Genomic DNA, 24,503 nt, shown 5'->3' with positions numbered 1-24,503 from the left:
AGCTAATTAAACAGTCACACTGTTGCTCAAAATGAACTTTGGATACTTTCCCCTACATGCCATCCACACTCAATATCCTTCCTTCACAAATGCAAAAATAATATATAATAATAAAATAAAAAAAGGCCAAAGATCTTTTAATCCACTTCAATGTTGTGTTACCTTTGCAAAGATGATAATGAAAATAAGACATTTAAAGTAGAGATTTGAGATCAGAGCAGTTGAGACAGTCACTTTAATGGCAATCTAGATAATTACATAGCAGCAGGAACATTCAGAAAACATGTTAAACGTCTAAACTATTGCAAAGCAACAATTGTATTTCATAAATATTCATATAGATAAATAAACTCTTCTGATGGGTATACATATCCTCTTATATAACAAAAATGTGTTTGTACCTGGCTGGTAATTTCAAAACGACATAATGTCACCATGTACGTAAATGTGAAGCTGAAGTCTATGGTAAGAAGCTTCTTTTTTTAACCTAATTTAAAACTTGAATATGTAAATACTGCAGTATAGAACATCAAGTATCTACAATAACACATTGTATATTTGACCCTTTAGAGTTCAGCGAACTATTTTTGAACTACAGTTTGACTCTTTTTGAGGAAACCTGATAAACAGCCCAGTCTAAACTGTTGCCCTTCAAACAGCAGCTCGTGATAAATCCGTACCTTGTGATTTATCCTTCAGCATTTCTCTGAACCAGACAAGATAAATGTGCCTTGTTGTTTTAATGAGTAGTTTGACATTTTGGGAGATACGCTCTTCTTCTTTCTATGGGAGATTGAGATGAGAAGATTGATACTCTTGTGTTTGTCTGTTAAATGTAAGGCTACGGCAGCCGATTAGCTAATCCTAGCACCCAGATGGTTTAATTTGTGTGTACAATGGGATAGAATAGAAGTCCTGTTCAGATGATAAGTCATCTTTTAACACTAGTTTTCCAATCAAGTAAATCAAATGACAAAGTTTGTTGAACAATGTTTGCCAAATATAATGTTTTCAATTCCCATATTTTCTTCTTCAGTTTCGGTTCTGTTTTTAATGGCTTGTATCTCTAAGTCTGTTTTTGCTCCTTAGACCTGTTTCTCCCTTTTTCCTGTTTTTTGCTAAGCTAACCTCGCCATCTGACTGTTGCTTATATTTAACAGACTATATCCGAGTGGTATATATTTCCCATCTAACTAAATCATCTCTCAAAATGTCAAACTCCTTGCCTTGCGATGGCAGCACACGATCACAAAACATTCCTCTTTTTTTTATCAAAGTGTCCTCTGCCTAACACAACAGTATTTGCCAATATGTAAAGACAGACTAAAGCTTCAATATGCACATTCAATTCTGCAGCCTCTGTAGAGACCTAAAAGTTGTGTTCAGTTCACCAAGGCATCCTGAATGTGTCCAGTGACAAGCAAACCTTAAAAAAAACGTCTGTTTGTTTGTGTTTCTGCTGTTTGAAAGCTCTCCTGCAGACACTACCTCTCTTATGAGTTCTGCTCTGCTTTGATTCTCCTGTCATTACTTGTTAATAAAGGTAGAAAATAACAGTCCTGGCCCTGGCCATCTCTTTAATGACAAGCCCCATTCTTCGCTGTGTGTGTCTGCCTGCCGGCGGGTTGTTCAGCTGCAGCGGTCACTACGCTTCAGCACACTGCACTTCATCCTTTCATCTTACACAGCGCTGATCAATGGGAGAGCAGAGGGCAAACCACTTCATCTGCTGCCTGAGTGTGTGTGTGTGTGTGTGTGTGTGTGTGTGTGTGTGTGTGTGTGTGTGTGTGTGTGTGTGTGTGTGTGTGTGTGTGTGTGTGTGTGTGTGTGTGTGTGTGTGTGTGTGTGTGTGTGTGTGACACGTGTTTGTCTTCTCCCTTTCCCTCAGCAAGTAATTGGCTATGCCCAGAGGTTAAAAGTCTTGTAATCACTGTGTGTTCTTCTCCTCTCAGTGGGTCGCATGGCGGAGTAAATTACTGTTCTTCTAGATATCAATCACCATGTCAAGTTAAATGTAAACATACAGACAGCATACAAGCAGACAATATCATTTGGAATAAATGTAGGTAAGTGTCATCTTACAAATGGTACCTGTTATGTTTGTTCATAGCTGTATATCCTCTCAAAATGATGTAAAAGGGGGAATGGAATGATGGATCAGAGAGATAGAGGGAATGAGCTTCAAGCACACAACAAAGCTGTGATTAGCAACCTACTGTATATCCAAACCTGTATCTTAACTTGGCAATAACCAATAATTCAATAGAGTGATATATAATGTTAATCATTATCACAGGTGTTTTCTCACTATCTATGAAAGAAGCAGGCGACTAGTGTGTAATATGATTTCTTACAGGAAAATGACACATAAACATTTTTCTGCAGTGAGCAACAATCTTTTGCAGGACGTGATAAAGAAACTTAGAAAAATGATCCTCCAAAAAGTACTAAATAGCTTTGTAAATTATTATTATCCACTGTAAGTGTAAAAATGTTGAAAGCCGCAGCTCTTTCAGAATGTTAATTTAAGGTTGAAGCTGCAAAGATTTAACAGTCTTAAAGTCTTTAGGTAATTTGTTTCATGTAACAGTGAATGACCAAACTCTCAGAGTGTGACTAATTCTATTGTAGTTTACTTCGGCAAAGCCCTGAGCTTTCATTTATTTCACACTCTTCAGTCAGAGTTAGATTTGTTCTCTACTGTTTCTTACGAAGTGGCACAATGTCTTAAAAACAAAACATTAGAGTAAAGATACCAAGGCAGCTTAGCGCCAAACGATAATGGATAAATCACAAGATCTGCACAAGAGATTTTTTAAAGAAGTAGTTCAAGAAAGGCTGGCAAAGCATTTCAAACGGGCCATTCAAGCCTCAACCTTTTTCGATGTAGACTTTATATTCATGTACCCACTCATCATCTGCCGTGGGACACAGCAAAAAAAAGAACAAGTGACGTTTTCATCCTGAGACACCACGTCAAACTTGAGAAGATACTCTAGCAAGTTTCTTTCTATACTATACATGCTTTACGATTTGGAACTAGGGTGTAGTCCAGGATGTTATCCATTTTAAAATGCATCTACAGTATATGCAAAAATCTGAGAATCTTACTCTGCCCAAAATAAATTGGAAATAAGCAGGGTGGGTTTAAAGTGGACAACTTGCTCTTATGATTTGAGTTGCCCAAGACAAGACACACATTTTTCTCAAGAGTAAAACTTTCTACCAGACACGACACTTCTGCTCGGGGTTCATCAGACTGCCTTTCTTGCACTCGAAAGCTTCTGAGAATGCTTCAAAATTCTGGAGGGATCCGAGCACCCTAAAGACAGAAGAAAAACAAAACATTTTATGAATGCTAGAGGAGCACTAAGGTTGAATCAAGCTTCCCAGTCCTTATATTTGGATCTGCGGTTGGGCAAGCTGCCCTGAAACCTGAGCAAAGGTGAAACAACTCTCGTAGTCCATCACACAGAGAGTAACAACATCCGGTGAGTATTACGTACAAATAAAAGTGTTAAATCTGGTTGAAATTAAACCTGCAATATCTTTTTATTTCTGCCACTTAAACTGCTGTGAACACAATAATAACATCCTGTCACATTTTATAGTAACATAACAAATGAGTTAGCAAACAGTTGTGTATTTTCACATCCTGACAGAGTACCATTAGCATTTTATTTGTTTATGGCTGACCACAAACTCTTTCTTATGTGTGTTTAGTCTTTACCAACTCCTGACAAATATATCTGTTTCTTTAGCTGCTAAATGCTTCACTGTGTTCACCAGCTGGTCACTCATCTGTCGGAGCAGGTTGTATATATAATGTTTTTTGGAGCTTTGTTTTGCTTCAAACAGCGGCTTGCTGTGCACAATAACAAGCAGAGAGGATCTGAAGAGTTGGCTGATAATCATTTGTGGGTTCATTACTACGACCAAAATGTACTCATCAATAGAGTGGTAGTTTAATTACATCATTCAACTATCGATTCAAATATTAATGTTTATATTTCTAAGCACATTGAAGATCATTACCTGTACTCTAAAGGACTGTGTGAGTCAGTCTTGATAGACTGGCTGGCATACTCAGGCCGGTAAGCACCACACCATACCTGGAAAATAAAGGACAAATCAAACTTAAAAAGCAATCATTGAAAGAAGCACTCTGCAAACTGTTGGTATTAAAACCCCTTTTTACAAACCAATTAGTGGTTCCCTCAAGAATAACTCATGTTTATATCATATGTTTACAGCACTTTGAATCTAATGATTATTCTAGATGTTACGGTGCAAGTCTGGCAAGTTATTTTACTCATATACTAACTGACCAATTGTGAAACTCACCATCCCAGTGGGTAGTCCTGACCTGTTTAATTATTGAAGACTGTTTTCTGCTTATACATTACATTTCCTGGCACCCAGATGCTCTTTACTTTGGCAGCTCCTCTCCATCCCTTATGTGAGTGTTTTGAGATTGCTTCAGCGTCTCACCCGCTGACCCTCTCCCTTTGTCCAAGTGTTTACTTGTCAGCACTGGAAAATGCCCCTTCTGAGATTTGGCTCTTGACTCCTGATTGAGAAAGGCTTGCCTGCCCCTTTGTCTGCTATATTAATACATCCAACATTGACATGTCCTCGTTAGTCTTACTTACTTGTGCAAAATTTAGAAAGAAAAGTTGCTTGTGGTCCATGTCTAGACCAGGGAGACGAGGATCCTCACCTTCCACCTCCACCGACTTTAGGTAAGCCTGTAAACACACACACACACACATACATTTAGAGATTTAGGATATGGCAAATGTTTATTACTAACATTTTGGACTTCGTCATTGTTCCTTGAATAGTAATGCATTTTTGCAGGTAACATCCAACCTTAAATGCTTGACGAACACCACCATTGTCTGCAATGTTCTCCCCCAAAGTGCTGATTCCACTGACCTGCAGCCACACACACAAAACCAAAAACACACACAGGCATGAAAACACTCATTCTGGTTTTTACTTAATACATAGTTTACAATATCTGGGATTAACACCAAGACCCAACATCTCATTTAATAAATGCCACTGGGTGCTTACGTTTTGTCCACCTGCTAGCTTCCAGTTGAAGTTGCCATATTGTTGCACCATGCACTGTGACTGATCTTTAAAGTGCTCAGCAGAGTAATTACTCCACCAATTCAGCATATTACCATCTTTGTCAAAATTACGGCCTGTGAGGAAACATAATGCATTAGTTTAAATACTGTTTGCCAAACATGATGCATCTAAAAGTAACCTTTGTAACCACTAAACTTAAAATAAACAGTTATTTTAAAAATGACAGGGAATTTTAAACAGTATTTATCAGTTTGGGCTTCCCAAAATATCATTGAGAAATAACTTCTATCTCACCATTGTCATCAAATCCGTGTGTGATCTCATGTCCGATAACCATTCCTATTCCACCGTAGTTAAGGGCCTGGTGCTGATGTTTACTAAAGAAAGGCGGCTGCAGGATTCCTGCTGGAAAGACTAGGCAGACAAAAACAGCAGGAGTGAAACAATTGAACCGAAATACACTATGGAATCAATGTTTAACCATTAAAAAACACATCTCTTATTTTTCCACAGAGCTCCTACCGATCTGGTTCCTGTTGGGTGAGTAGAATGCGTTCACCACAGCAGCCCCAATGATCCACCTGAGGAGTGATTGGTTTATAATTTATAAAAGAGCATTAACTGCATTTTCAGTGGTATATACCATGCTAGAAAATCCATGCAGAGCGCGTGACTTGCATATGAAACAAAAGATTCAAATCTTCACTTTCAATGGTCTTAAGGGACTACTTGATGATGACAGAGCAATCTTGACTTGGGACTGTAGGACCTTGAGTTCTTCATTTTTAAAAGTTGTTTTGAGAACATTCCTGTTAACTATCTTGGAAACTGACATTTATCAACCTCATCTTATATAGCGTTCTGTTTACACCTTCTATGATGTTTTATAGAGCCCTAAAAGATCCTGGTGAACACCAGATTACAGGAACTTTCATTTATAAGGACAGTTTGTTTTATCAGATGTATCAGCAGCTTACAAGTCCGGGTCAACTGGTTCTCTGAGTTTCTTCAGACTCTTCTGTGCTTCAGACTTGAGGTTTTCAAGGATGTTCTCAAAGTAGTTTTCTTCACTAAAATTCAGCTAGAACCGGACAAATCAGAGATCAGTGACATGTCAGGTATTTCCAGTGTGGCTTAGGAACAGACCCTGTCCTTACTTACATGAGCGTACTCCTGGTCAAGCTTCTGGTTGCTTCTCTGCAGAATATGATCCGGATAGCCAATATGCTCCTTGATTGCCATGGCCTGTGTAACATACAGAACAATTAGTATGACCTTATGGAACATCTATAGAAGATAGACCTTTTTATTTTTGGCTCGGCTTCCTAAGATACCTTCTCTCTTGCCTTCTCCTTTGAAGGAGAATCCATCCAGCTTAACTCCTCCAGTGTTTCCACATACGCTTGCTGGATCTTACCGATAAGGTCACTGACCTGTGAACAAAGTAATCAAAGTAAGTACGCTGTGATAGTTTTGGGACCCCAAATAACACACCACATTTTGCGTATAACATTGTGTATATTTTGCACATATTAAATAAATGATGTCACAGAATGCACAATAACAACAATAACAACCACTGTAACACTTGTGTGTACAAAGCAGAAAATGCATTAAAGGGTCTAAAAAGTGTTAAAGGGGACATATTATGAAAAAATGTTTTGATTTTGCACAAACCTATCAACCAACAAATTGAAAAGTGCCAAAAGCTATCATTGAATGGCCATTTCAGGCTGGTGCTAAAAGCAGGTCAATCTCCATAAACCCTCATGTTAAAAAGCCAAACTTTACAGCAGAAATAAATAGGTTTTATTGGCTGATACCAAAAAAACCCTGTTGTTCCATTTTGATACATTTTCAGGGAGACTTCAAAACAAAGGTTACAGAAGTAAAGCCATTACCATTCGTTTGCTTTCTCCAGCAAAGGTCTCATGCACATACAGAGCTCCCACTGCGTTCTCCATGCTGTTCTGGACATACCGGACACATTCCCGCCACCAAGCATCCTCCACAGTGGTCCCGTAGAGAGTCTGCCACAGACAGCCAACACATTGTAGATCAGTTTTTGAATATGCTCATTTTATTATGTGCTGCCCTATCATCGTCATCCCACCTTTCTGTAACGGGCTCTGGCGTCCTTGAAACGGCGGCTCAAGCTATTAACCCTGTCAATGGTGAGCTGCCAGGTGAGGTAGTTCTGCACAGTTCTGCAGATATAAATCATACAATATCTTGCTAAAGTGTTACAGAATTAAAAATATTATGAAATATCTTAATTTCCATGGACTCTGCATAGCCCTCTTGGCCTGACCTGACACTGTGTTTGGGGAGAACGTCATTCATCTTCTCGAGGTACGGAGAGCTGTACACCACCACCTCCTCCTCCAGCTGGATGTCAACAGACACGCTGGACAGGACTCCTTGGATAAAACGTGTCCAGTTAAAACCCTGCCAAACAAACGGTAGGAGATATTTTTGAGTGTTAAATCAATTTTTAGAGATTTTGTTCAGACATTAAAGACATTTAAAGACGACCACTTGGACTTTGAGAAACTGGACTTTTTCACTTTTTTCTGACATTATATCGACCAAACGTTAATAGATCAATATATAAAGAATCATTTTTGCAGACCTACTTAAGACAGAGAGAGTTTGTTGTTGGCCCATTTCCTGTTGTTGTGCTAGTCTAATGAGTAAGCTTCATATTCATTTACAGAAATTAGTAAAAAGCTGTCAACTTCTCTGCTCAAAGGCACCTCAACGGTTCTTGTTTATAAAGCGGGAACATAATTGTTTATCTGTTTGAAAAAGTGACCTTTAGTATAAAAGAAGAAGTGAAATTACACGTACATTAAAGCTGAATGTGCTCTGTAGCTCTCCAAGTGTCATCTTGTTGTAGAGAATGGTGACATCTTGGCGCTCCTCTGCCGGTGATGTTGCCTGTCCAACAAACAGGAAGGAAGGAGCTTTCTATAAACTGATCATGTTTATATACATTCACATTTTCTACTTTCATCAGCAAAGTCTCATTCGTCATGCTCTTGACAGACATAAATAAAAAGACCTGGTTAAACGCTTGGCTAATCTCTTTTGGCTGAAGCAGAGTGTACTCATTTTTCATCTTGTCATTATTCCTTTTTCCTTCGCCCTTGTCGCACAATTCCATTTCCTGTTTTGGCTGGCACTCACATTGGCGATGTCTGTCTCCAGCTCCAGCACTTGCATCATTTCCTCCCACACTCGGTCGTCATCCTGAGTCAAGTTCCGGTCCTCTCGAGTTATCTTCGCAATAGAAACCATGAAGTGTAGATAGGCCTCTCGAACCTATGGGGCAATCACAAGCTATAAAATGTGGTTTTCCACAACAAATCACAGTTGTGTCAGATCAATGAAGGTGAATTAAATAAAATTGTACCACTCGAATAAGATGAAAATGACAATGATACTTTATTTAATCAAGAGAACTTGGAATTATGATTTGGAACGGGCTGTCACTGTTGATAACATTCTTGCTAGATTCAGAGACCTAAAGAGTTGTACTGCAAACTCCAATCAGAAAAGAGTTCTGGGTTTTGGGTTTTTAGCCAGGACTTTTTTCAAATTGAGCTCACTCTTGCTGACTTCTCTTCAATGATACCTAACTGTGAATTAAGACCAGAGATAATATGGAACTGATAGTGGACTGTTTAGTTAGTATAAAGGAGTTTCTTTGCAGCTGTAAAAAGTATTAATTATCAATTTGTCAAGCTGTTAACACCAAACAATAAAATCCCTTCATCCAATTCTATTTTAGAATGATGAGGAAGAAAAATAAATCTAAGTAAAAGATTTCTTAATATCCTAAAATGATCTCCATGATACTGTGAAGTCAGAAAATGAGTTTGAATGAGATGAATGAGAGAACTTACTTTTTTGTAGTTTCCATCGTTGAAGTAATAGTCTCTTGATGGCATTCCAAGTCCCGGCTGGTCAATCTAAACAGATTTACCAAAAATAACAATATTTATGTTGTTGTTGAGCTTTAGTGAATTCAAACCTTCCCTTTTAAACAACATTCATACAACTGTACAAACCAACAGTAATAGACCAGCAACTTTCGTGTTCCCCAAGGTGAAATTACAGTTTTTTTCAAAGGAGTGTTTACTAGAGAGCATAGATAACTGCTTCAGTTGATTTTATTTGGTTGGCCTTTTAAGGTGGTTAAAATACGTGTTGCTGATGCCCCCAACCAAAGCAATACAATTGCTCTGCTTTAATGGCTCTGACTTTGTACCTATGTAATGAAATATTACATTAGACAATCCCACTTAAAACAATCTTTCTTAACCCCTTTAGGAGACACACGAACACCAAACACCTCTATAAAGACATCATGACTGTTAGGTGTTGTTTTGTTCTCTTACATAAATGATATGGCGCTGAGAGTCCCTGTCGTCAGTCCACACATACATGTCCAGCAGAACCTTCTTGTGGAAATGAGCTGTAAGCTTTGCCAGTGTGTCCTCAAGGCTCCATGCTTCCTCTGCAATTACAGGAGAGGGGTATTTAATTTAAACACAGTAATTTATTTGTAAATAATTATTTAATTTAGCATCATGCAAAAGTGAGTCTCCCTCTCTTCTCCTGCTGCACATTTAACTGGGCAATCTTTGCAAATCTGTGTGTGCAGATGCGTCTATGTTTGGTTAATGCTGTTTGAGCATCTGTCTATGATTACATTTAATTAAAGTGGCTAGAGCTAGGAGCTTGGGGAAGAGCAGTGTAGCCTATTTAAAGCCTACTTTACAATCATCAGTAAGGACCTGCTTCTACCTACTCAACACACTTCCAAACTCCACACGTGATCGCTCAGATGAAGAGCCTAGGTCGGACAATTGCTTAGTCGGACACATCAATTCTACATGGAAGTTGTGTGAGCAAATATTTTGAGTAGGACGTATTGCAGGTGCACATATGCATGTTTGTACATAACATGGACAATAATCAGGGTGTGTTTGTACCAGTAGTGATGTTCCAGTCATCTGTCGCCACAGGCCAGTCCCCGATACTCTCGATGAGCTTCAGGAGAGGCCTAGAGTCACGCTGCTCTATGAGGCCTGCACAAAAATATATATAATATAATTATGGTATATATATATATATATATATATATATATATATATTATAAACATACAACCACACTTTAGTCCCTTCCTTCTGTCAGGAAACAACATTATCAAGACTGAGACTTTTAGTTTTATCTTTAAAACATCAAGTGACAAAACAATTGCAACTTACAAATTAACTTTTTTTTTAACCATCATGGATGAGAAATCAGTGAAAGGTTAAATAATTATGCAAGATACCCTGCTATGATACATCTGCTTAGCAGGGTTTTTGCATGTCCTAAAAAGTCTTCATGTGATTTCTCAAAAAAATCCGTAGTAGGTTTTTGAAGTCTACATTTGTTTATGGCATTTCTTAAGCTTTTAACTTGATGATCCCCTGCAGAATCCTGGCTGTGGTAGTACAGCCTGATACATAAACAGCTTCAGAAACTGTTATTTATATGTTTTCTCAGAATAAAACCACATATTCAGACAGCACAAAGAGAGCCTTACTCTCATTCATGCAGGAGTTGTAAAGGACTTTGGCTTTCTTGATGGCATTTCTGTCCTCTTCATTATCCGTCTCAAGAACACCTGAAACAACAAAACACATGCATGCAGACATTTTATCTCTGAATGAAGCCCACTCATGGCCCTGGACGCTACAGTCCACTGAAACCCAGCTGACCTTTGAGGACAATCTCTAACTTGTCCCGCAGAATGTCAAAGATGCTGTGGCGGGAGCTCGTCTCTGGGATGACATGTCTCTCCAGCCAACCCCCGCAGGCATACTGGTAGAAGTTATCACAAGGCTCCACGGAATTATCCATGTTCTGCAAGAGCCGAGCAGCTTTGAGGCATCACACAGACAAGACGGGTAAGAGAGGCAGGACGTTGAACATCATGTGGTTATAACACAGGGATGGGGGGCTGACTTTGTTTGCAAATCTGAACAGCAAGAGAACGAAAAAGATAACAGTCCCTCTCACCTGCAGTAACACAGTCTGCAGTTGTACACACATTGTTGAGGATGGGGCGAAACAGCTGGCCTGAAACAAATCAGTTGCATCATTCATTAGAAAGCATGCGCACTACTTGACAAACTACCCCCAAAAGGAGACAAGCAGGATGCTGTTGTGTGAAAAAGCTCAAACTAAATAGATCCATAGTGTGGTCTGTGTGTGACGGCCAGTGTCTGTGTCAGCAGTGACTTTGTTCTTTCACTTTTGTGTGGCACTGCTGATCGGGCAGTAAAGGGAATTACAGTATTACAGTGACTATCAAAGGTGCAGGCTGCAATATGACACATGCAAACCCACTTATCCCTCGGTGCAACCTGTGTTGAGTTTATAAGCTTAAAGCGACCAACGCTCACCTTCACTTGTTGAGCTCCTCGACGAGCTTGTTTTGTTGGATTGCTCTGCATTGGTTGAAGAAAACATATACAAAACATTAGCCACAGTCAGGACATCTTTTGATGATAAATGATCATTTAAGCATTGAGGGAAACACACTTAGGTCCCATGCAGAGTTGTTGTTGTGTTTGCAAGTCAACTAAATCAACTAAGTCCTGAGATAAAGAGCCTGCAGTTTTTGTTTGTGTATAGTGGATATATGGTATTTTGAGGTGAAACTCTTATTTTGCAACTATAGAGAGTAACTCTAACCTTTAAAAAATCTCTAAATAGGTTAACCAATGAAGTGTGCATCAATATTGTATCTGAAAGCACGTCTAGGGTCAGGATTATTTCCTGTGTCGATGACCACTCGCAGTCACACACAAACAGAGCAGGAAGACCCTTGTCATTAAGAGGCCGTCTGTAATATCTGGATCTTTCCTCAGTGAGCCATTACCTTTCACAACCGATGTGTAGAGGACTGCCAACCCGGCCAAGGCACAGCTGACCAAAAGCAGCAGCACGGACAGACCGATCTCTGCAACAGTCCAACGACGTTTTCCAGGTTTACTTGATTTCTCCATGATATCCATTTGGCTTTCGGATTTGCCCATATTCCTCTTGACTGCCGGCTCTGTGGGAAAGACACTGTTTGAGTGTGGGATGGTCCAGGCAGAGAGCTACCCGTGTGTGTATGTGTGTTTGCGTGTGTGTGTGTGTGTGTGTGTGTGTGTGTGTGTGTGTGTGTGTGTGTGTGTGTGTGTGTGTGTGTGTGTGTGTGTGTGTGTGTGTGTGTGTGTGTGTGTGTGTGTGGGATGTGCAGTGATCCATCAGTAAACTGTGCCAGCCGACCTGCAGTGAGTGAGCTTCAACTGCTTAACACCTACAACAACTTCACTGACAGGAGTTGTGAAACTGTTCTGGTCTCGCTGCAGAAACACAGTTTGTCACTAGACAAGTTATTCTTGCTATTCTGCTCATTTCTGCAGCCTTTGCATAACTATTTTTTGAGCATGTGGATTTCACAAAAACATGGCCTATATAAGTCATGATAGAGTTAATAAAAACTAGGCGGGACGAAATTCTCCTTAAATGTATTAATGCTATCTTGATGTGAGATCAACTCATAGTGAACTCAGAGATTTAGTAGGAACTGACACAATGACTGCTTTGTCTACATTAGCTTTTGTTTGCTGCAAGGGACACCGTTGGTTTCAAACCGGAGAACCAATGGTTTAACTTTGCCCTATGTCATGTGAAATATATGATAATATCCAAATTCCACCATAAATTCTCACAAGCCAAAAATATTAGGATCCTCAGACATAACGAACACATTTCTGTGTTATGGTAGCTTGATTGGTCCAATAGCGCTAATCTTTCAGCTATAAACATGAGATTTATTTTAATGACATGTGCCGCAGGCCAGTATCAATAAATGCAACTGATTGTCCAGGTAGTTTGGTAGCTGTCTTTTTATATACATGTTGTTGTTTGTTTTAACAATATGTGTGTTGAATCAATCACTCGACACCTTCTCATTCCATTTAGAACTTGAAAAAAGTTCTCTCAGTAATATTATTATTCATTTCCCCATATAGACTAGCCCTTCTGCCACATAGTGTCTTGTGTGTTGAAATGATTATTTTGACTATAATAATGATAGTTCTCAAAGGCCCAGAGCACCTGTTTTAATAACTTGACCACATTTGTTTTTGTGTATGAGTTCATTTGGGAAATGATTTTACACTTAATCATTGAGCTCCATCTGTTTTTAATATAGGATAGACAGTCATTGTGTTTAATTAATGTGACATTTATTCTGGAAACAATTTGGGGAACAGAAACAGATGAAATATTTGCCCAACACACACACATGCATGCTCATCAGGCCTTTAGACATAAGCCCATACTTCAAGAGAGCTAATTTCTCTGCACAATAATGACGTATGTGTGAACACAATATTGCAAATGAACATTTGTGCAGAGGACAAAACGACAATCACCCGTGGCTTTCAGCAGCATTGCTTTGCATCTATTCACTCTGCAGCACCTGTTTTTCCATAACCAGCACCATTGCCCTATCATTAGGCCTGACAGGCGACTGGCTGTAAATCAGAGGTCCACACTGCTGTGCCCCATTAGCCCTAACTGATGAATACTCATGGGCACATATCTGGCACTACAGTGATGAAGAGCAGGCAGGGGCTTGTTAGAGCTTCACTTACTGACATCCTCAGTATCACAGTGCACATAAACGGTCTCTGAGGCAAAATCCAGCCATACTGCATCAAAGACAGACCTCACTAAGCTATGATGTGCATTCCACAATGCAAGATCTGTGATGTACATCTGTGAATGCCCTCAGATTTCATTTTTGGGAGGAATTCAGGCATTTTAAATTGTATTTATGAATAAACCCATGCATAACAAGTGTGTGGCTTCTTTCCATGTAAATAAAGCAAAATGACAAAAAAACATATACAAATTTAAAATAATATCTATTTTAGGAATTGGTGAAATGGCTTTACAAAAAGAAAATTCTCTCCGGAGCAATATATCTCACTCATAAACCTTTGGTAAATCCAAAAGAAAAGTATGTCCACCAACAATTTTAAAAATAAAAAAATAAAATGTAGATATAACACATATAATAAATATAATTAAGGGTAAAACGTATCGAACTTTTGCTGAATGTGTCTGTTGACACTAACAAAACTTAATCAATCAACTCATCAAGCAGTCTGTTAATGTCAGAGTGTGGAGTATGCCATTGTTTAATGTTATTAAGTGTAAGAAATTAAATAAATGTTGTGTTTTCATTAACGCACTAACCTTTCCAAATATCATGTTTGGTTAATATTCTAAACCTACAGTAAGATGACAAATAAAGAAGTATTGCTAATACATATTTTCTTGCAACATTGCAGGACATTGTCTTATCTGATGATTTTATATGTATTATTATTTCTTAAACGTGCTGTATAAATCAAATATAGTCAACATTATCAGTCCCTTTTATAACCGTGTAGCTATGTAGCTGTAATAATATGGCACATTTATTTTTTTCTACAAGCAATTATATTGAGTTATTATTATTTTTTTATGGCTGAAATTAAACTTTTTTTGGGATTGCAGACTGTCCTACATTCTCTGTTTAGCATGAGAGACAAATCCCAGGGCCACAATCTTAAGGCTCTTAATGCTACGAGTGAAAGGTAATAGGCGTTGCATTTGCAACTAAATAGAAAGAATAGAAAGAAGCCAGCAACCAAATAAAAGTCTGCACTGACAGAGAAAATCTGCATCTTTTCCTCCAGCTGCAGCGCAACACAACATCGTCCAGCTTCATGCTGGTGAACCACAGTGAGGCCTCTGCAGATTATGCGTCAAAGAGGGCATATTTACAACAATCAATAAAATAAAAACATGGGCAGACCAGGCAACAATATTAAGAGTCATTATTTACATTTCCAAAATGATCTAAGGTAAAGCAAAAAAACACATTTTTGAACATATTGACCAACAGTGCCATCTTCCAGATCCTTTAAATTGACTTCCACAAAATCTCAAATCTGTGACAATTTCAAGTTCCTAGGAAATAGGTTTCTCTGTTTTAACTCTCGGGAACCGAGTTCTACATCTTGATTTCTATACATGTATGCACACATCTAAAGACAGTTTCATATAGAAAAAAACATAATGTAACTTTGTGTGAACAGTGAGAGGAGACTCCATGTGAAAAACCTAACTGATGATTCAGCCAACATTTAGGACTGAAATGTGGTAAAAATGTTGTCGTTCAGGTACTGAGAGACTAACCTTAAAGAACAATTTTCTACCAACATGAACTAGGTAAAAAATGCATATTATATGAATAAAATAAATGTTAAAAGCAGTGGCATGGTGTAAGCCAACAGGTCAGAGGTTTAGTGTGTCAAATTAAGGCTTTCTCTGAAGGTGAGACCAATCCATGCTGAATGTTTTCAGGTCTGCTTGATTTAAGCACATTAATTCAGATTATGTTCAGTGACTGGTACAGTTCTTCTCTTAACTAACTGCTCCAAACAAAACAAGGATTAACTCGCAGGTCAGACTGCCAACACACGTTCTCCATTTCAGTGTAATTTGCTTTTTGCTACTTATCGTACAGTATACCTCAAAGTCTATTAATACAACTCAAACTCTTAAAACGTTTCTCACAAATCTGTCCTGGGACAGCCGAGGATCTGACGGGAGTGATTCCTAAAGACTGCAGTTTCAGGTGGCTAACTTCGCTTTGGTGCTTGACAGCAAACAGAAATCTAATCTGGAGGCTTACCTTTGTATGTGGATGGTAGAAGTCCCTGAGCCGTTTCCCCCCACAGCGCTAATATCTCAAACACCCCTGCTGAGCATCCACTCAGAGCTGGTGTGTAGAGAAATGAGTCTGTGCTGCGGGTTGAAGGAGACGTTATCCTGCTCAGTGTGCTGCTCAGGGAATGAGTGAGGCAGCAAAGGGAGAGGGAGAGCAAGACACAGATGGAGGGAGGGAGGGAGAGAGAGAGAGAGATGGAGGAAGAGGAGGGAGAGGAGGCAGATGGGAGGCGATAGTACAGCATTGTTTTCGGTTGAAGTACTATGATAAGATGTTAGGGATCTGTTTGTTATGAGGGGATGAGGATGGTTATGATATGTGTGTATCTGAAGGGTCAACAGGATGTGTTACAGTGAGCATCAATTTCCCCTTTTTCTCCCTGTGGAGTGTCTCCAGCTGGAAAGGAAAGGGCAGAAAAATCTCAAAAGCTTGCAGGGAGATAAGAATAACTATTATCTGTCTGCTCTCTGCAGACAGATAATAGATCATCTTGGAACAGAGTTTCTGAACCCCTTCAATCTGTTTTTATATCCCCGTAGCCATAAAAAATAGATTTATGACCCGCTTTGTCATCATCGAAGGAGACACCGCTCTTGTTCTTGTCGTCCCTCGCTCATCTCACGTCCAGGAAGACTTGTCCTCATGGAGATCTCAGATGCCCAACCTGTTTCTCGTTGGGATCTGAACCCTGGCCTGGTGTCAGATTAAAATGGCATGGTGCCCAGCTCATTATCGGCCTGATTAAGCACACTAATTAGGTGATAACCAAAATAAAGACTGTGTGTGGCTCATGCACACAGCAGTTGCTCAGGTGGCTGAGAGTAAACAAAATTGAGTGGACCGAGCCCAAAAAAAGAACATGCATTCGGTAAGTTAAAGAACCTTTTTTATGATGTGCATTATTTAAATATGTTGAAGATTAATGTCACAGAAATGGTTATAATTGAGGAACCTTGCAGTCATACAACAACATCATGACTGATGGAGTACAACACGGCGGGGAGGCAAGGTTTCGCAACTGAGATAATAATTTATTCATAGGATTTATTTAGCAGAGAGGATGTTTCCTCTCATATAAACATTGTGTGAAGTGCAATATAATTGATTTCTTTGATATCCTTAATCTTTAAATTATGTTTGTGGCGTCACAGACATTGAGAAATGCAATTATCCTTTAAGGTTTTTAAATTGAGTAAATATGGTGTAAGATATAACACTGAAATTAAAATGAGCAGAAATGTTTGATTTCTGATTTCATTTATTTCAAGAACAAATCAAATAAAAAAACAAACATTTGACAAATTGGCAAACGTATGTTGTCGCAAATAGATATTCAGTTCTATATTTTATCTTCTAACAAAAGGCTTTCAAATAAATGTAAATACTCAGAATTTAAATATAGTGAGCATGACTTTCCTCCTCCTCCATGAGATGGATTAATTCCTCATCTAGTGTAATGCATATTGTTTCACATGTGAGCACGGTCCTCAGTCTACATGTTATCCCTGCAAGGAAATACAGAGATGTACTCACAGGAATTTAGAAAAGGTCAGAAAAGAGCATGTAATCGAGTATAACAGTGTCCTCTTTTTGTCCCTCTGAACTATGAAGTCATCCATGGTGCAGGTACACTGCAAACAGGAGTCTCTTACATGAGTCTGTGACTGTTGAGAAGTGCCATTGAATTTAAAGTGATAATTCAGATGTATACCTCTGAAAGGAAAGCTGCTTTTCTCCAGTTCCCAGCAAAGCATGTGTTCTGACTAATGCGTTTCTACAGATTTTATTCAAAGTAAATGAACATCAGTGCTTTTAACGGGTTGGATGCTTTGGGGCTCTTTCTTTCCTCTTTTCCCTTTCAGGACAATGCTGTGCTGGTAAGATTTCCTTACTCCTGGAGTAACAACCTTTTGCTTTCTGCCGGCTGTGTTTGGGGCTTTCTGCTCTGTGTTGCAGAATTTGTCAGCTAATGTGTTGCTTTTTTCTCATTTTGTCATGATCATTACCTTACTTTGAGAAAGCTGCTGGCAAACATTAAAGTCTTTACTCAGCTGCAGTTTAAAGTCTGTAAATTGCATGTTATATACTCAAGTGCAAACAGTTGGTTTTTGCAAGAGTAAGTCTAATCACGTTTAAGTAGGGAACGTCAAACTCGATTATCCAAGATTTATTTGATGTAAGGCAGCGTATGTTTGTTCTCACGCAGGCTGCAAACAAATACTGCACTGTCTCAGTGATTAGTGGATCTGGAAAAAACAAGCTTGAAAGCTTTTTAATTAGGCTATTGTTGATGAATGCTACTGTATTTATTTGTTGGAGAAGGCTACTCAACTTTGCTAAAAGCCTGTGGCAAAAATATGTAATGTTTGCTTAGGAACTGCAGGGAAGGATGTTGTTGTTGGATAACAGATTATACATTTCTGTATAAAAAATAACATCTCGTAACTAAAAATGATATCAAATACCACGTTGCGCAACATGGACCAAATTGTTCTGTGGCTTGCTCAGAAAGCCTGGATATGAAAACATCATGTTCTCATTTATACCCAGATTAATAAATAAGTATTTAACATATAGTTTTTCATTTCTACTGTTTTTGCCTTAAATTACAATTTGTAATGCTTGCGGCTTGACAATAGTAGTAATCACCGCTTTACATTCTCTTCTCCCTGTTAATAATGTCTCGTGTTAAATGCTTTCGGATTAGCAGTAAGCATGAGCTTAACCAGCCCAGAATATTTGAATTTTTTAATTGCAATGCTTAAAGTCAATGGCGTTTTTCGAGCTAAAAGCTTATTTGCTGTGACGAGGTGATTCTATCCTATGTTTGTCCTTTCTTAAAAACACTAACAATGCTAGAGTCGGTTATATAACGATGTTTTTCTGGATGAAATAGAGGCATTGATTGTTGTTTGACCCAGGCTGCTGAGATGTCTGTCGGTTTGACATGACAGTGTGATTCGTCCTAACACACTCTCTGGCAGCTCGGTGGCCTTCTGTTAGATTCATTGTCGTCGCTCACCCCTGAAAACAAAGTTGGTGATTAACTGGTTTGTTCCTCCGCTGTTGATTTACTGCATGTGTTTAATAGGCCTCCGAGAAACACTCAGGTCATTAAGCACAACCGGGACATAAAAGCCCCAATGCTAGGTCCCTCTGCTGACTAACTGTGAGGAAGCAAACCTCATGGTCTCTGTCCTTGTCTCATAAATCTGCATCCATTAAATCACAGCCTCCAGGTGATACGTGTTTGAATACAGGTGACTAAAGCAAGATGGCTGCAGTCAATGTGATCTATATCACTCCTTACTCTCAATCACGCCAAACCTGAGCCTGGACAAGCATGTATCTTTGTAACAAGAAGTGAAAACAGGGCATTTAAAATAAAGAGTAATCTATTTATGCATGTGCCAGATATAGGGAAAATCTTAAAGGTGATATTTTATCGTTATAAAAGGATGATTATTTTGGGTTTTCTACTAACACATTTGTATATGTTTTAAAGTCTAAAAACAGACCATCATAGTCTGAATTTAGCTGTATTCACATTGTGTCTAAACGCTTTTGTCCTGTTCCTTTAAGGCCAAGCTACCAAAAACCCCCAGTCTGCTCTAAATGGCTTATGAGAAAAATATGGCACACCTTTGTATGGTAGTTTTCAAGCTGTTAGTGGAAATACTCAGATGTTGGGCAGTATATTTTATTGAGTCTGCATGGGACATGAGAAGGAAAGCCAAATCTGAATGGTTTGTTTAATCCAATGTTTTCACTCCAAGGCAGCTGACAAAAACCTGACTGGGTTGTGTTATTTTACAGTATGGGTTGTTATGCACTCCAGACACCAAAATGTATGTGCTCATGCATTGAAAACGAGACTCTTTCATAACAGTTTAATGTTTCCTTAAGTGTGTCGGTTTTTCTTATGGTACATGTTTATTGTGTGCAGACATGTTCTTCAGCTTTACTGCTCCCCATTTACTGCTTGCTGTTGCAACAATAGAAGAAGCACATTGAAGTTGGGACATACGGCCTGTTAAAGTATGTTCTCCATTATATACATTGTCTTTGGTTTCCCAAAAACACTAAGAAGAGCAGATAGCTTTGTTCCTGAAATTATTTTGTCAAACAACGCAGAAATAATCTGAAGATAATAACAAAAGCTGGAGCGATGAGAGCAGCATTACATCTTCCTTCAGTTGTTATTTTGTGGTTCTGCGGTTTTCACTGAAGTGATCAGAACACTTCCTCCACCGCTGATAAAAATGTTATATGGTTTTTGTTTTTAAAAGCTTGTGACAGAGTTTCTGTGATCAGAAACAAAGCTTGGATGACTCTTAATCCAAGCAATATCCTATTAACTCCAAATGAATTGTTCTCTTTGGTCACAAACTGACAACAAACCCCCCAGGATGGGGTCTTTTACTCTTCACCTGTCCCTCAGGTTTTGGCAGCTAGAACAGCGAGGTGGAAGGTCTAATCCTCCTTATCTTAATGGCATCCACCTCTATCGCTAGAGTGGTCGGAACAATCGACCCTGTTCCTTTCTTTATCAGCAAAAACCACTTACCTCCCCAATCCGGTTTGTCAAACCCCCCTCCCCATTTCTGTCAGACCCCCCTCCCTCTCCATCAGACTCCTCTGCTGGTCTTTTACTCTGCGTTACACCTTGTCTCATTGTGCTTTGTCTCAGTTTCTACTAACTAGAATTTATTTAGCCTGCTTCCAGGAAAATATGAAAAGCTTGTTGGGAGATGGGCTGCTGTTGAAAAGGACTAATGGCCCATGTATTTCTAGAGAACCACCCTACACACACACACACACACACACACACACACACACACACACACACACACACACACACACCCTACACCCCACACACACGCACATATACACACATACTATTAGCCTTCTCATATTCGCACTGCAACGATAGCCGCTGTGGAAAAAGGGAATCAAAACAGACTATTGAAATGAAACTCAGAGATAGCTGCGACGAACCCTGTGGTGATGCAAAGTTTTCTTTTCATAGCCCTCACACACTCTGGTATCCCTGGGCAATTACTCAATTCAAGATGATGGTAGACATTGTGTTGGAACAGGCAAACTGTACTTTCAAAGTCAATATGCACAATGAAATTCGGTGTGCTTGCTTGACTTTAAACAATATTTATCAGGAGGATCTCAGTTGGTTGACTTGAAATAAATACAACCAATAGCTCAACATAAATACACTTTCCCTGCATTGTCTTATAATTCTCAGTCTCTCCTTTCCTGGAAATTAAGGTGGGACTAGATTTGATTATCTAGCCGAAAAACTCATACAAATCGTATCCAGGATAAACACCTTTTTTTTTAGCAGTGATCTGTATTACAAGTTACTAAATTCGTTTTTTAAAACGATTTCCAAAGCTCATTGATTTCCCTCAGCAGTCAGACAGAAAAACTTTGCAAAATCCTGCAGTCTGACAAAACAATGTTTCAACTGGCAGCATGAACCATTTTATATTAAATGTCAATCAGCATCAAGTCTGCTGGGAGGCGCAGTGGGATAGCATAGCGCGCTGATATTCGGGTCAGGGGAGGGTAGGTTCCAGTCCCACTGCAGTCTGCATGTCATTGTGTCCATGGGCAAGACATTTCACCCCAAATTGCTCCTGTGGGGATAGCACACAATGTTCAATGTATATCAGTTGCTTTGGATAACAAGTGACATGTAATGTAATCACATGAATTAAATTAATCAGATTTTTATAAATTACTAATGTCAGACGTTTGGAAATTTGACTGCAGTATGTTCTGATAAGGAACCTCAATATGGTTATAAAAAGGACACCTAAGTATCTTGCCTGCTTTTTCAAACTATTTTTCCCATGCGCTATTGGTTCATTCCTTTAGTTTTATCTTTATAGCCTTTTGTTTTGATTTCATGACCTTTAACTACACATAGCAGCAAGACAGTTATTGAAGCAGTCAACTTTAGTCAGAACAATGCAATACAAAGTAATATAATTATACTGAACAAGATTGGTCAAGGGACAAAAGACACATGAGAAATATAATAATATTCTTTGTGTATGTTCGATTCCTTTTCCAATAATTGTTGGCACCCCTCTCCAAGACACACGTTTGATTGCACAATTCTTAGGTAAGATTTTGATGTTTAGCATAAATATGAGTGATGTTTTCTTGTGTTTTTGTTGTTGTTTATGTGTCCTTTATTCATAGCTAATGAACGATGAAGCGTTCTGGCGGCAGGCAGTAATTGCTTGGAGCCCAACAGTGGGGGTGTAATTAGAGAGACAGGGAGGAGTATATGACTTCATGACTGCCACCGTTTAATGATAATGGGGTGCAACTCCACACTACTGTGGTCAACTAATCATACTGGACTAGCCTGGACAGCTGTCAATGCAAACGAGCTGTGACTGGAATACTGAGCAGCAGCTTGCCCACGCAGTTCCACACCATTCGCTCCACGGGGGATCAGGCATATGAATTATGGCTGTGACCCAGCACCACCTGCAACACTGTCATTAGGACCACCACGGATGGACAGGTTTAATGTAAATAAACTAATGTCATCAAGCAGAGGCTGAATACACTCTACTGTCGGTGAACAGATTGTCCTCTAAGAGTGATACAGTAGGGGAGAAAATCAACATGGTTGCTTTTGGCCAACATCTATTTAACAAAGGAAATAAACAAGAAACTATTACTTTTATCTTTATGATCTATTATCTCTGCATGCAGGTAACAACATAAAATATGTTGATCAAAATATTTATGCTGCAACATGTACAAAATGTGCGGATTTGGTAAGATGTATTAAAAGCACAATCTATCAAAAAGATAAGATGGAGATATCACAAGCAAAACTATTGCAAAAGGAAACAAATTGCAATATGGATGTAATGTCTCATATTAGATCATCTTTACAGAGGCAGGGAACTTACGAAACACATTTGAATAATGGAAATAGAAGTAGAAAGGTGCAAGTGTATACAGTGATATCTGCAGACGGTTAGCTGGACCTTAAGCTGAGGTGATGGCAACAATTATGTTATATTTATCTGATGTCAAGACAGCTACTTTTTAAAATATACAAAAAGGAAAATATATAACTGTTTGTGTTAACTAAGAAAAATCTATCCTGCAAAGATTTTATCAGGCAACTACTAACAACTAATATTTTGTATGCCTGGCACTAATACTGAAACCATCAGGACAGAGCTAAAATCGAGAAAGGATATTGAATTTTAATTTGTCTAAGTTGTTTGTTTTTTCTCTGTAACTGCTGGACTTGTAAATAAGCAGTTGTGAACCACAACTCAAAAAGTCCTTCTCCGATAAGCAGTCGTCAAACTAATAACCCTATGATAGAGACAATTAACATCTTTGTATAAATTGAAATTACTATTGGATTGCATTCATCCATATTTAACAGGTTCTTAATAAAGACACCACTGAGTGTAAAATTCAAATGACCGGATGTAATATAAAGGCATTGCTAATCTTTTCATCTGACATTTCAAGATGTTTGTGTTTCTTCTCGTGTAACATCTGTCCTCTCTAGCAGTGAGGAAGACGTCAGACGGTGAGTGGATTTTAGTAGCTTTTTGGCATTGTGCACCAGCAGTTGCTTCCTGATAGGGTGCACAAGTGGATAAAAGAGTCTGCCTCTGCATGATGTAAATCTCTCAGCAAGTATGATTTAAGATACTGTTGTCAGAAGCCTCTAACGATTTTAAGATAAACTGATCATAAAATGAATGATCTTGAAATGTAAATCTATGGAGTAATTGTGAGTCATTGTTTTGTTGTTGCACCTCTGATAGATGTCCTTGTAGGAGTTTCCTCTTGAAACCACTCGACCTGAAGTTTATTTTCTTTTCCTAATATGGATTTGTTCCTGTGTTCCTGGCGGCTAAGGAATGACTCTTTAGGCTATGAAGGCGTGGTATGTCTTTAGCAATATTTTCTTGAGCTTAAGTGTGCTTCACAGTATTTAGACATTTTACTTCAGTTATATCTTGGTTAGGCTTGTTTTTAAGTATCTGTAAGAAGCTTTATGAAGGGCTTTCATTTTTTTATTAAGTTGACAAGATAAATAATATTGTAGCCTAGTTTTTTACTCCCCTGCATTTCTTTAAATTTTGCACTAACAGCATATATGTGTAGGTGACAGTTTTGTTTGAATGCAGGACTTAACTTAGAGCATTAAAGAAAAGGGCATGTTATTGTCAACATATTTCATTAATAAACCAAAAAAAAAGGCTTTGACAGTGACATTCAATCCCAAGCCTACTGGCTCCTACTGAAAATGTAAAGTTTATTGCCTTATTCTTAGTGGTCTCTGGAAAACACAGGAGGTCTAATGGCCAAGAGGTATAAACGTGGCTCTGCATTATGGCCTTATGCAGTTAGAAAATTGTAACCCACAACCTTTTTTGCTTCTTGCTTTATTATAAAAAGGATACTTCCGGTTATTGATTATTATTGGCTGAAATGCATTCAAAGCAATAGTAAAATAAAAAAGCCATATCGTATATACTCATATCATCT

The 24,503-nt window shown here is 38.6% G+C and overlaps 1 protein-coding gene across 2 annotated transcripts; it reads right to left on the bottom strand.

Annotated features, from left to right (window-relative positions):
• Window positions 1-205: 205 nt before the first annotated feature.
• On the bottom strand, window positions 206-16,051 carry mmel1 (membrane metallo-endopeptidase-like 1). 2 transcript variants are annotated; one of them, XM_063910771.1, is made up of 24 exons: window positions 15,906-16,051; window positions 12,042-12,218; window positions 11,563-11,607; window positions 11,177-11,236; window positions 10,876-11,037; window positions 10,701-10,781; window positions 10,101-10,196; window positions 9,504-9,622; window positions 9,009-9,074; window positions 8,290-8,424; window positions 7,951-8,040; window positions 7,412-7,548; window positions 7,214-7,307; window positions 7,002-7,130; window positions 6,435-6,533; window positions 6,262-6,345; window positions 6,078-6,181; window positions 5,623-5,681; window positions 5,395-5,514; window positions 5,080-5,213; window positions 4,873-4,938; window positions 4,653-4,748; window positions 4,036-4,112; window positions 206-3,322 (listed from the first exon to the last, which is right to left on the bottom strand). In XM_063910771.1, the coding sequence occupies exons 2-24, from the start codon at window positions 12,196-12,198 to the stop codon at window positions 3,223-3,225; spliced, it is 2,310 nt and encodes a 769-aa protein (XP_063766841.1). In that variant the 5' UTR covers window positions 12,199-12,218; window positions 15,906-16,051; the 3' UTR covers window positions 206-3,222. The 2 variants fall into 2 exon arrangements, with proteins under 2 accessions (XP_063766841.1, XP_063766842.1); XM_063910772.1 differs by lacking the exon at window positions 15,906-16,051 and having other exon boundaries at window positions 10,876-11,020; window positions 12,042-12,205.
• Window positions 16,052-24,503: the final 8,452 nt, after the last annotated feature.

The sequence above is a fragment of the Eleginops maclovinus genome, chromosome 20 (assembly GCF_036324505.1).
Source record: "Eleginops maclovinus isolate JMC-PN-2008 ecotype Puerto Natales chromosome 20, JC_Emac_rtc_rv5, whole genome shotgun sequence".
Lineage (NCBI taxonomy): Eukaryota > Metazoa > Chordata > Actinopteri > Perciformes > Eleginopidae > Eleginops > Eleginops maclovinus.
Note: the sequence above shows the minus strand (reverse complement) of the source record. Positions and strands in the feature narration are given on the sequence as shown.